Consider the following 12,738-nt stretch of genomic DNA (forward strand, 5'->3'; position numbering starts at 1 on the left):
GTTATATTACAATACGCACTAACCCAGAGAAAGTCACAGTCATTACTCTCTGCTCGGAACTCACATGCTCAGATTAAAAGAGCAGTTTTAGCCTTTTCATTCACAAACCGAAGGTAGAACTTAAAAAAGGACTAAAACAAGAATGTGCTCTGCTTCTCAGAACAGAAGAATGATGACTACCTTTTCTGTTGCCATACTTTCTGCTTGCAGGTCAGCATTTTCATTTGAGCTTTGAATGGAATCCAAGTCAATATGTCAATAAAACCCTTCACTTTACTTTAGCCATGATTGTAACTAATGCCATTGTCAATTAAGTCAGTGCAATTCTGGGAAAAGAATTAGTGGCTAGCTTGTTCTTTCTTTGTAAGCTGGATGGCTGCCTATACCTTAGTGTAGATTCATAGCACAATATTTGCTATTGTTTCTTGGCTTTATTTTCATTTTAAATTTCTCAATGGCATAAAATAGAGTTGTTTTCTCAGTCTGCATTTTCCCCTGTTCTAATAGTTTTAACATTTTAAATTGTTGGCACATTATCAAGAAGAAGGTATGTTCCAGGTCTGACACAATCCTAATTTCCTTGCTGCACTTTCCCATTGAAGTAAATAAACATTTACTTTCTTTTGGACCCACTGTGAACTCTGAAAGAACATAATCCATAAAACTTGAACTAAAATTGAGTAATGTAACTGAAGAAGTAGGGTTTATTCAGTTTGCAGTGATTTGCTGTCAGCAGCAGAGAAATGGCTATCTGCAGATATACTTAGTTACTCAGTATGTTTTTGGTAACATAGTATGTGTGCTTACCTGAACAACCAACTAGAAACACTTTAATTTTTTACTGAGGAAACAGTCTTTAAAAATGTGGAAAGCCTTGGTTTCTTCCCCCACCTCATATCAGTGCTATAACGCTCCACACTTGTTTTGCTTTTACTGGAATGAAACTTTTGTAATCTGTGTCAGGCCTTTAAAACTGTACCTGAAGATTGCATGTGAAGCATTTGTCAGAACAAACTGTTTAGTTACACTGATGTACACAAAGCGCCTCGTTTTGCCGTGAGTGTCAAGCAGCCACTGGAATACAAAATCTCATTAATACTGACTGAACCTGTTTCTCTAACATGGTAGATGTTACTCCAGTAACACCTGCCTCATTGTGTTTCTTTTTTTTCCCCTAAGTTGTTCCTCTTTGTGTTATTTTGAAGGACATCTAATGCTGCTAATAGTCTTGTCCTTATCTAGAAGCAAATTAATAAAGGTGTTGCAAGCTCTCTTAGCTTTGGCAGTGGTATTTTAGTATTTATAATACAGATTTTCCACTGTAATTAAATGCTGACAATAAGTCAGCTTGTTGATTTCAACATAAGCAACTTTCCTGAAAATATACTTCAAGCAACATACTTTACCTTCTCTTACTCGTCTTAACACAATAGACTTTCATTTGAGAGCCTAGTACTCTGCAGGTGCCTCATTCTGTTAACCTAGTAGATAACAGTGTCAAGCAGGAACGAAGAGTTATGAAGTAAAACTGATAGCAAGTAGGTTTGATTGCATTATATTATTTTATTATTAGATGGAGTTGCAAAACTGGTGTTGGGACAGTGTAAGTGTAGATTAAAGTCTCTGAGGTTAGCAATTTCTTCTATCTTGTGTCCTGGAAATTGAAGAATGTTATGAACTGCCGTAATGAGCCAGAGCAAAGGTGAATTTAGCTGAACAGTCTGGGGACTTCCTGAATTGATTTTTCTAGTTCAGCCTTAGAAAAGGTCTAAGTAGACAGCTTGCAGTGTAACGGCAGTGGTGGAGTGGGGCAAAATACAGCAACTGCTTGCTATCCATACAGTACTATATTTCTATACAGACAGAGACCAGGAACACATTATATGTCAAGTGTAGCAGGAAATCTAAGGAGTGTTTTTTCTCCAGAGACATTTCCCCCATTGCCTGCAAAAGTCAGGAAAAGACTTTTTTGATGCCACTCATAGAAGCATTATGGAAATTATTAACCTCCAAATATGCTTTTCTTTTCTTTTTTTTTTTTTTTTTTTTCTTTTTTCGCTGAAAGCCCTGGCTTTGTTCTGATTGAGATAAAAGATATCACAGGGAACTATTGAAATGGGCTGCAGAAGCAAGAGTCAGGAAAAGAATGGAGGGAGATGTGTCAAATGCAGTTTCTCTCCAGCTATATTTCACCAAATACATTCCGGAGCATCCTTCATGAATCATGTGGCCGCTGTAATTACCAGCAGTTCAAAAAGGGAGTAAGGTGTGCTAAATAACATGGCCTCTGCTTAGGTCTTTCATGGGCTGAAAACCGAGATGTCAAATGCCATGCTAGCGCAAGTGTACTGGCGTCTTGAAAAATTGTGCCTGTTTATACTACAGCAGGTTTGGCCCGTGATGTTGCCTGTTCTGCTTTCACAGGGAGGTGATACATGATAGCAAAGCTTTTTTCTTCTGCCTTAATCCTGCAAATATTTATTTCTGAAGTCTTTCTATCAGTAGGACTTCTATTGTTAAAGCATCTCATCGGTGAGGAGCACTGAGAGGATCCAGGGGTAAGAACAGGATAGGATTGATGCAACTAAGCAAAAGGATTATTTTCACATCTGGCAAAACACGTAACCATGTTTGTATAGCTAAGAAGAATGATCTTGCCGAAGCCCATAGGACTATATGGAGGGATACCTGAGAACGGCTGAAGTGCTGCACAAAATTGAGCCTTATTCTAGCTGCCGGTAAGGGTGGGGCTTTAAATAATGTTCTTCCACAGAAGCCAGGGAGGTAGGGTCATACTTTATTTCCTGTAATTTACAGCCTCTTCTGTTGCAGTATACCTTCAGCACTTAGAAGGAATGGATGTGAACTTAGTCACTGTTTTGGCTATTCTAACAGTTGTGGTCAGCCAGACATCTGAGAGTAAGTAAAATTGTACTTTATCTATATTTTAATTTCTTAAAGAAAAAAAAAAGACTGATTAGAATTGAGTCTGTTTAAGCCTTTACAGCTCTGTAAGGGATCAAAAATGATAGCTTTAAGGTCTGTGCTGTAGCCTGGGAAAATTTTAAAAGTGAAAACCTGACTCTATTAAACTAAATAGAACAGTTGCCACTTGTTTTAGTGGAATTAGAGTTTCACCTTAGCTTTTCCTTAATGTTTCCATAACAGATTAGGGGACTTTGTGTTACTCTAAAATGGTTTAAACAAGGAAATGCCAGGCAGGCTATTTATCATAGCAAATATTATCGAGAACATGGTAGCTGAGACACTGTAACAGCCAAAAGCATAAATGATTTCTCGAGGGAATCCATAGAAAAAAATTAATTGTCTAAAGAGATCTCTTACTCAACTACAATTTCCTCCTTTCCAAGCTTCTTGAGAGGGAATATGTTTAGAAGAGCCCTTGATCTTTTTCCTTTAAAATCAGATTGCTCTGGATGGCAAAGATTTCAAGCAACTTTTTTTGTGATACACTTCATGTAATTGGTTTCTTATATGCAGAAAAAGAGGCTTTGCTTGCAGCTTTGCCCGGCATTCAATGTAGTATGTCCTCAGGATTTTAGAGATCTAATAAAATAACATTGCTTTTTGTCTTCTTGCATTTTAAGTGAAACATTTCAAAACAGAGTCGAGTAGCCAGTCCTTTGCTTGAATTCTTAGTTTTCCTTTGTAATTTTCTATTATGAGATAAGTTGTGTTCTCAGCGAAGGTAACAAACTCTCCCAAATCCCAGAGAGCTTCAGCCTTTAAGATGCTCTTTTCTCAAGTCATTAAGAGCAGAAACTGCTCAGTTGCCTATGGATTTAGACAACACATGGACAAATCTGCATTAAAACTTTGTCCAGTTAAAATGGCTACTGCACCTGCCGGCCTGAGGAGGCTCTGCAAGTTCTCTTCCATTAGATTTACTATCTGGCCAGTCAACCAGGTCTTGTATGATAGGAATGGCATGTGCATACACTGGTCAAAGTAAAGGTTTTCGTAGACTGCGTTCCTTTATATTGAACTCTCTGGCACAGAAGAAATATCTTCATCACCTAATTTTCCTCATAAAATGATGCTCCACATTTAACAATAACCCTCATAAAAACAGGCAGAATTGCATAAGGTTGTGTGGATACAGGCACACCCTAGCCTGATTCCAACTAGCAGAAGGCTGTTCTTAGGCTGGCCGTTGCGCATTCATTTCAGTGTCACAGCACAAATATACAAATAAAATTTGGCCTGGTAAATACAGATTCAGGAAGGTTTCCTTTCCTTGTGGATCTGTGTATCAGTAGCTGTTGGAACAGAAGTCAGGAAAGCCCTCTGGTGGCCAAAATTGCACCCAGGCATGGTCACAAACACGGCCTTGCCAGACACTACCAGAAAAATGACAGAGAGCAAAATTTTTTTGTATAAATGTGGAGCAGAATATTTTTTGCTCTTGAAGTAAAAAATGAATTTTTACAATTTTGTTTTTGAAAACCCTGATATTCTTCTGTCATCACATTGTCGTCAGCACTGGGGATTTACAGCATTCCAAACACTCTAATACCTGCAGTAAAATTGGCAGCATTGAATGAAAGACTGTGTAGCAGATTAGACAAGAGCATTTATTCTTATTTTAAAGGTTGTTGAATTGAATTTCACTTCGGGAACACAAAGGTTCTCTTGTGAAAGCTCCAGCATGTATTTCCTCTTGAAGATAAGAAAGGATAAATTTGATATTAAAAAAAGGGTAAATGTTAAAAGGTTCGAATAACAAATAAAAATAAGAAAGTCAGTGCCTTCCCTGAAGCAGTTAGCTAGAGTTATTACAATCAAGTTATACCACTAATGCTGGGCTGGTTGGAGAGAGGGTCGCCTGTGCAGTGTGGAAGGTGGGTTCCCTCTTAAACTGTGTTGCTTCACAGAAAAAAGACGTGTGTTCACACAACATTTTCTTTTTAGACAGTAATGTGTGAGGTATTGCATGGTTTGATTTTGCTAGGAATGGCAGAAATTTCACCTTCCAATAAAGCACTAGATACTAGTGTTTCTTTGGTCACATCAGCATCACACAGTGTTTTGGCAATTTTCAGCCTGTGTTTCCTTACGCTCTGCATTCCAGCTGTACTGCGTGGCCTGTGTGTCATCTAGTGCAATAGGATCCTGAGAATTGGTTATCGCTTTCTTCAAGTGCAATTGATTCTCCAGGTTTAGTTCATTTGCACTTTGGTGACCTTATACTTTTCTCAGTATATATAGTCTTACTCTTATATCATGCCTCAAAAGTGTTTCCAGTGGTAGCCACACCGAGGTTCTGTTCTCTTCACCATCTTGAAGGAGACAAAGTGAATAAGCCCTGGAATCCAGACCTAAAAATATGAACAATTTTAAAAATTATTGCTCCATGGTGGAGCCCATGCATCCAACACCTCACAAAGGATACAGAACTGCACACAAGAGAGCAGAAGACAAGTCCATGGTAGTACCCGTGCCCTGTATATACTATGCAGAATGCCACAAGGCAAACATCCATACAACCCTATGAGAAAAGACAGCCTCCCTAAACACACACCTCCAATAAAAAGTCACTAGCAGGTTCTCAGTCTCTGTAAGGAATGCTTTTTGTCCCTGTAGCAGATGAGCACCATTTCATTCACATTCTCCTGCAAAACTTCAACCTGCTTTCTTTTGGCTTGTGCACTAGCTTCACATGCAGTCTGTTGTGTGTTCTCCTATTTAGAGGTAATGTTTTTTGCATTGCTGTATAAATTAGATGTGAGTGTTTAATGCTGCAGTTCAAAGATTGACTGAGCATCAGGCAATTGCATTCAGTCTAAAATTGCTACTTATTCAAGGGAATCTGTCACGAGTGACTAATGAGATATTCATAAGCCCACCTAGGGGCATCAAGAATTTTGCTTTATATTCCTTATATGAGTTTGTGTGTATTTTTCCTTATACAGCTATAAAACTGAAACAGAATTTATTTATTCATTTTCAGTTATAAGGTGTGCAAAGGACAGTGCAGTATAGATGGCGCAGACCTGGGGAACAGAGCGAGTGGTGTTTCTAAGTACAGAAAGGGATAAAGGCAAGATATTTTAGCCAGACAGTAGAGCAAATAGGTGTGAAAGTTTAGGAGACAGCTGCCTCACTGTAAGACCTTCTGTAATATCCAGCTGTTCCACAGGAGTCTGGCAGCACTGGCCTTGTCACGTTTTGCCAAAAGAAGCACGGGACTAGACCTCTCCAAAAAGCACAGCTGACAACCTCACACAGAGTTCAAGATATAATTACTCTTCCTCGAGCTTTTATCCTGCATAATCCTTCTGCCAGAAGCTGACTGGCAGCAGCAAAAGTTCGTATTTTAGTGTCACTAATACTGTCTTGAGCCCTCAGAAAAAATTACTTCTTGATGCTCAGTGAGCTAAACTTCCATTTGCAAACACGAATTAATTGGCTTCCCCAACAGTACGCTACCGAAGACAGAAAAGGAAAGGACAACAGGGAAATAATCCAGGTAACATGAAATAATTAATCCTTCTGCAACATACAACTATTTATAGTCCTTCTCTCTGGCTTGATGAAGAGGCAGCTGCTAGGCCAGCGGGTTTCTTTCAGCCTCTTTTGTTTGTGACTGTGAAGTCCCAGGGATCTATTGCCTGTCCCACCGGGTTTGAAGGCCTCCCGCAAGCTGTAGCTGATCGTGTGCCTGGCCTTCAGCAACTCCTGCTACACTGCTAGCTGCTACAGCTAACTGCTGCAGCTTTGCTGACGTCTTCCATTTTTCCAGTCCTCGGCGAGGCCCCTTGTAGCAAACAGAGCACACAATCTTCTTGCTTACAGGAAACTCTTTAAAAGGCTTCTTCATCTTCCCGTTTACAAGTGCCTTTCTTTCAGCAGGATTTTCCTGCTTCTTTTTTTCTTGCGCGATGACTCTTGCACTCTAAGACTAAGTGATTGCCTAAGGAATAGCCTGATTTACAGTCCAGGAAAATAATTTTATTCAAAATACAGAGAAAGGATACCCCCTCCCACTGCTCCCGTTCATTGATGGGGACATAGGAGTCCTTGCCGTGCTCATTTTGAAGCAAGGGTTTGAACCTGAGACCCTCACACCCTCGATAAATCACTCAACCACATAGTTTTGGATGTCCTTGAGCTGATGGAGGGAATCCCTTTTAGAAATTATAGTTTTGTACTAATTCAGAAGAAAAGCAAACACCAAAATCTTAATATTTGTCATCAAAAATTCTTGAGTTTTGATGTGCTTTTTAAGCTTCAGTGACTTTTCTATCAAGGTGGTATTAGCAAGCAGATAAAGATCTGCAGGAGATCATTCCCTAGCAGAGATACATTCAGTCCTGAACCTCCAAGCCCTTGGGAGAAGGAAAGGGAAGGGGAAGAGGAAAGCACAAAACTGAGCAACAGCATTAATTGTTTCAAAAACAAAAGATAATGGGGCTGATTCAACCTTGCAAGGCAGTGTTTTTAAATTACACTCCTAAACGCTTCCAGTGTCATTAATGTTGGTGATCTTCCACAAATAAAATACTTAAAGCTTCTTTTTTTTTTACTGTACCAAGCCTTTACAGACGTGTGCATAAGAAGAGATGGGGAAGCTGTTCTTTAAACAACAAAAACATGACACTCTGATTGGAGAAGTCAAAAGGATGCTATCTCATCTAATAAGATATAAGATGAACTAACCCTTGACAAGTCAAGCTATGGCTTGTCCCCTTCATATCTATGTTATTTCTAATTTTGTTATTACTCTTTTCAGCTTTGTTTCCTGGGGCCTTTAGCTGTTGCACGAAAATTTCAGATGAAATTCCCAAAGGAATTCTCCAAAGAGTGGAGAAGTTTGACATCCAGAAAGCTGATGGCCTGTGTCACTTAGAAGCTGTTATGTAAGAGATGTTTTGGCTGATTCTCTGTGAAAGGGGTACCCTCAAATTAAAAACTATTAGGCACCATTTAAACAAGTAAAATCTTAGCATGTTAACATAAATTCAACGAAAAATAAGGTCCTGTGTAATTTTAAAACTGTCCTTTTGTGTGTTATTTAAACTTCTGATTGTTACAACTGAATTTTCAGTATTAATATTGATCATTATCCAGCCTGCACTAACTTCAAAACTTGCTTTTCTTTCAGCACTGAAGAAGGATTTATGCACCTTAAGGCTTCTCTTTTTTCCCCAACTGTTGGTCCAGTCTCCCTACAAACCTTGCCTAAATTCATTAAATCAGCTTCACTTTCATACATAGACTATTTTTGATAAATGTATTTTTGGGGGGTGGTACAACATCACACTGTTTGGTTGAGATTGATAAATTTTAAACAAATCCTAGTAGGTACTTTTTATTCTTAGACATTTATATGAGGATGATGATAAAAATGCTCTACTTATGTATTGCCAATACAAATGTACTGTTTTACACTGTGATTGTCTTCAGACTCAGTGAAGAAGAAAAGCTTTTTTTGTGATTTTGGAAAATGGTGTAATTGTGAAAACCTTAGATCCTAACTTTTACAGTATTTGAAAAGGAACAGAAGCTAATAGACACTATATAGCCAAGTATAACTTTGCGGCCTACATATGTGAATGATATGTATGATAATTTTAAAAAGAGAGGGGGTTTTTTTTTACATTTTTTCTTTGAAACTGACAATTATTTCTCCTTCTGGCAGTCTCTACATAGAAGGCAGAAAGTTCTGTGTAAGCCCACAGATTAGAAAAGTTAAGAAGTGGATGAAGAAGAAGAGGTTCAAGATTCACAGAAAAAATGGTAGAAGACAAAGAAGAAACAAAATAAAAAGAAAGAGAAGAAAGTCACACAGTGAAGCAAGCCCCATGATGCAGACACCTGTGGACTACGGCACTATGTACAAAGATAGCAGAATTCGTCAATGATGGGTGATTGTAGCACTAAAATGACCTTTCAAATATCCAGCGTCTAAGGGAAAACGGTGTTAGAAAACATCACCTGAACACAAGAATCTTGCTGATCAGAATACCAGCAAAATGACAAGGTTTTTTTGACAATGTCTTCTAGTAAGTGCTCTGCTGTATCTCTTAGATCTACAATAGACTTAAATTCTCCTTTCCCCTATCTGGCTTTCATGGCTACCTACCCTGTAATTTCTGCTTTAACATCCCATTAGACAGTTCCTTCTCCTTGTTCCATCTTTCCCAGTCCCATCCTTTGTCCCTTTCTGTCCTGTTGTTCTCTGTTTGCAATCATGTTTCTGCAATACCTTTGTACTTTTGTCTGTTTTGTTTTCTCCCAGTCATGAACTTGGATTTTTTTTCTGACATAACCTTACAGATATCTGGTTGCTAGTTCAGTTGAAGCTGGCAAAAAGCAAGATTTCTTTTTGCTATTCCAAACGCTTTGCTTTCAGCTGTTATTATCACTGGAAATATTTCGCTGTTCTTCAGACTTGAAGTGTGGTATCCAAAACTATGCAACAAAATAATCTCCATTGCTTTTGCTCATTTCTTTCCCCATTCAAATCCTTTGACTGCATCCTTCCTACCCTCTTTCCTGAATTTCTTGTAATTACCATTGAGGGTTGCCCATCAGGGCCTTCCTTTGGGGATTGCTAATGATGCCAATCTGGCTACCCACTCCATAGCCTTCCTCTCACTGCACTTCACTGTCTTCCACTGTACGGCATAGTCTCCAGTTCCCTCCCTCCTTCCTTGAAATGTTTGAAACTAATTTAATATTCCCACAAAGCCATCTCAGTCAAAGGCACTTTTCCCTCAGAGAAGCACACATGGAAAGTAACAAATAGGAGAAAAGAGAGATCTTAAAAAGAGTTAAATGCCATAGAATGCATACTCAAAATATTTTCCTGGTGAGCCAAAAATACTTAACACAGGAGCATAATCCTCCTCTTCCTCCTCTTCCCCTGTTATTTACTGTTTGTTATTCTCATTCATTGCATTTGATTTAAATTAGCTCCTGAGAGGTGTTACTTGTGTTTGTTTTGTAATTTTTAAGTCTTAACTGTATAATGGAAAAATAAGAAAAGGCACAGCAGGTGACAGTAGATAAAAGTAGCTCCTAATAGGTTCCCAAACGAAAATAAAGGTGAACATCTAGCAAGGTCATTAGAGGATAGGTATGATCCCACAGATACACATCTGATGAAAGAAACTGACTCCTCCCAAACAGAAATGTGATTATCACTTCTGAAGAGCCAACAGTATCCTAACAGGCATGAGGCAACTCATCTAACTGTTCTTCCAGTTTCTACAGAATACTGTGTACACTATACACATTTGCATAGCCCCATCCTCTGCCTGCTAAAATGACAGGTAGAAACTCCTCTGCCAGGAGCAGAAGTCATGATTATTCTCTTCAATTGTGAACATGTGCAGAAGCTCTTCCTCCTGAATGCCTGTTACACCATGCTGGGGAAGTGGACAAAGTGCCTCTGACTGATGCAAACTGAAATTTGTTGCATACATTTTCCATCATTTCATTTGCATTCTGATACTACACTTCTTAGGTACCACAGTGATACAGTGCATGTGTATTAGAAAGAATCCAATCCTAATGGGCCCAGGTCAACTGCTAAGTTGCTCAAATGTATTATGCTGTATTTGTCACTATCTCACTGTTTCTGGCAGTCCTGTTTCTTTTGTTCCTCATGCCCTGCTACTGATTCCAAATTTTAACTTTGCGCTTCCCTCTTGAGTCAGATATCTTGGGGTGGATTAATGATGACATTTCAGTGCCTCATAGTTTTCCCATCAATCCAACCACTGCCCTTTTCCAGCAAAGGATTGAGTGTACCCTCATTTCCATGCCTGTTCTATCAGAGATGTCCATCATATCACAGTATTAAAGCTAACTTTCCAGGCTGGTGTAAGCATGTCTGAGCCCCCTGTGAGACATTTGACTTTCACTTACAGAAGTGTTAAGAATTGTTAAGTATCCCCATATGGTAGAGGCAAATCAAGAAAGTTTGGGAGAATGAAGAAAGAAGGGTGCAAAGTCAAGCTGACAGGAAAAAAAGGAGCATAAATAAGGATAAGAAAAAGTGAAATTGTGGTTCCAGATGAGACAACAGCAGCAGCTGCGATCAAGGGCGAGACCTCTTGGAATACTCAGTCTGTTACAAAAAGGGATGTCTCTAATTTCAAGTAGGGGCTGCTGGGAAGCTACATAACGTTCTGGCTTGCAGACGTGTACTCTGCCGGTTGAAAGAATGCATACAGCTCACATTTATTTCTCTAGTTTGGAATATCATCTGCTTCCTAGTGGTCACCGATTTTTATAGTCAGCTGTCTTCCCTCCCTCCCTGCCAAATCCAAGGTTCCTAGGTGCTCAAAAATTACTATTTCATATTTGAAATTAGAGCACTGCTGCAGTTCTTCCTCTTATGCATACTGTATAAAAGAAACAAACTAATCGAAATGTATTTTATAGTTTTCTAATAACTGGAATTGCTACAAGACATGAGCATTGTCAATGTCACTAATATGATAAGAAGACTCAGCCAGATATGCAACTCAAATACTACTAAAATACTTGCATTTCCTGGGCCAAATTTAAAAGACAGGCTTTGATGGTTTCATTTACATCTTCAGGTTCCTCAGAGCATATGTTATCTCAGAATAGGTTCTCCTGGGTTCAGTAGATCAAACTGAGATTATCAGAAGATAGAAGTCATCTCCCACCTGCCAAGTGTGTTTCTAATTTGGATTCATATGCATTTTGGTGGGAATGGAGTTAGAAATAACTTCTGTTAGTCATCTAATAAACCTTCTTCCCCAGTGTTGGTTTCTGAAGTATCAAAACAGCCCTTAAAGATCTAACGCATGGTACCGTTTCAATTATTCCTGAACACTGACACACAAATACATAAAACATTCCAGTGTAGTGAATTATAAATATTAGTGTGATCTCTTTGACTGCAATACTGTGTAAGATTTTCAGTCAATTCTTAAAGTAAGTCTATACTCATGTGGTTCTCAGTAAAAAACAAACTTTATTTGACTTAAGTGACCTCACACTCTTTGTACCTTAACGTTATTTTTGACCTTTGCTATTTGTGTACGTGGAAAAAAATAAAATCAATATTTTTTCCACTAGAGTCATCTCGACATCTTGTTTTGCAGACGAGATTATTACAGCACATGACTTTGTTTTCCCTGAGGAGGGAAAAGCTATCCCTAAAGCTATCTTTTCGAAGGGTTTAGATGCCCAAAGATGCAGTTGGCTGCTTCTGAAAACCCCAGTGAGTATTCTAGTGACTTAGAAGTCTAGTTCCTACTGAATTCAACCGAGGCCTAGAAATCATTTAGTTAGGCCTATAATTAATATAATTTTCTTGAAAATTCCAATAGATTCACTCTTAAATAGCTTTAAGAATCTGTCCCTTTTTACTCTTTATTTTAAGAGCTGTTACTGTAACTTGATATGATAGTCTCTATCTCTGTGGGAGGCTTAGGAAAAATGTCACAGATACAATTGCTTGGGAATTACTAAACAAAAGCAAAGAATCTGTTGCATCTGTTGAGACATCCATTCTAAATTTGATACAGTGACTTAAAGCTAGAACTAAAGGAGAGTCATAGGGCAGGAAACATAGTAGCATTTTTCTTTCAAAACACTACTGAATTAAGAGCTCCCACCCACTTTTACACAAGAGAGAAATGGTGGGAGAGACCTAAATTCAAACTCCTCTTTTGTCAAAATGGACTCAGATGATGAATGGATTTTAACAGAGGACCAGGAAGTATTGTTTGT

The 12,738-nt window shown here is 38.6% G+C and overlaps 1 protein-coding gene across 4 annotated transcripts; it reads left to right on the top strand.

Moving 5' to 3' along the window:
• On the top strand, nucleotides 1–12,082 carry LOC112984003 (C-C motif chemokine 28). 4 transcript variants are annotated; one of them, XM_064501650.1, is made up of 5 exons: nucleotides 1–210; nucleotides 2,818–2,919; nucleotides 6,443–6,490; nucleotides 7,754–7,880; nucleotides 8,663–12,082. In XM_064501650.1, exons 2-5 carry the CDS (start codon nucleotides 2,856–2,858, stop codon nucleotides 8,883–8,885), a joined length of 462 nt encoding a protein of 153 aa, XP_064357720.1. In that variant the 5' UTR covers nucleotides 1–210; nucleotides 2,818–2,855; the 3' UTR covers nucleotides 8,886–12,082. The 4 variants fall into 4 exon arrangements, with proteins under 4 accessions (XP_064357720.1, XP_064357722.1, XP_064357723.1 ...); XM_064501652.1 differs by having other exon boundaries at nucleotides 2,833–2,919; XM_064501653.1 differs by lacking the exon at nucleotides 1–210 and adding an exon at nucleotides 2,476–2,738 and having other exon boundaries at nucleotides 2,833–2,919.
• The last annotated feature ends 656 nt before the right edge of the window (nucleotides 12,083–12,738 follow it).

This window comes from Dromaius novaehollandiae, chromosome Z, assembly GCF_036370855.1.
Source record: "Dromaius novaehollandiae isolate bDroNov1 chromosome Z, bDroNov1.hap1, whole genome shotgun sequence".
In the NCBI taxonomy this organism is placed as follows: domain Eukaryota; kingdom Metazoa; phylum Chordata; class Aves; order Casuariiformes; family Dromaiidae; genus Dromaius; species Dromaius novaehollandiae.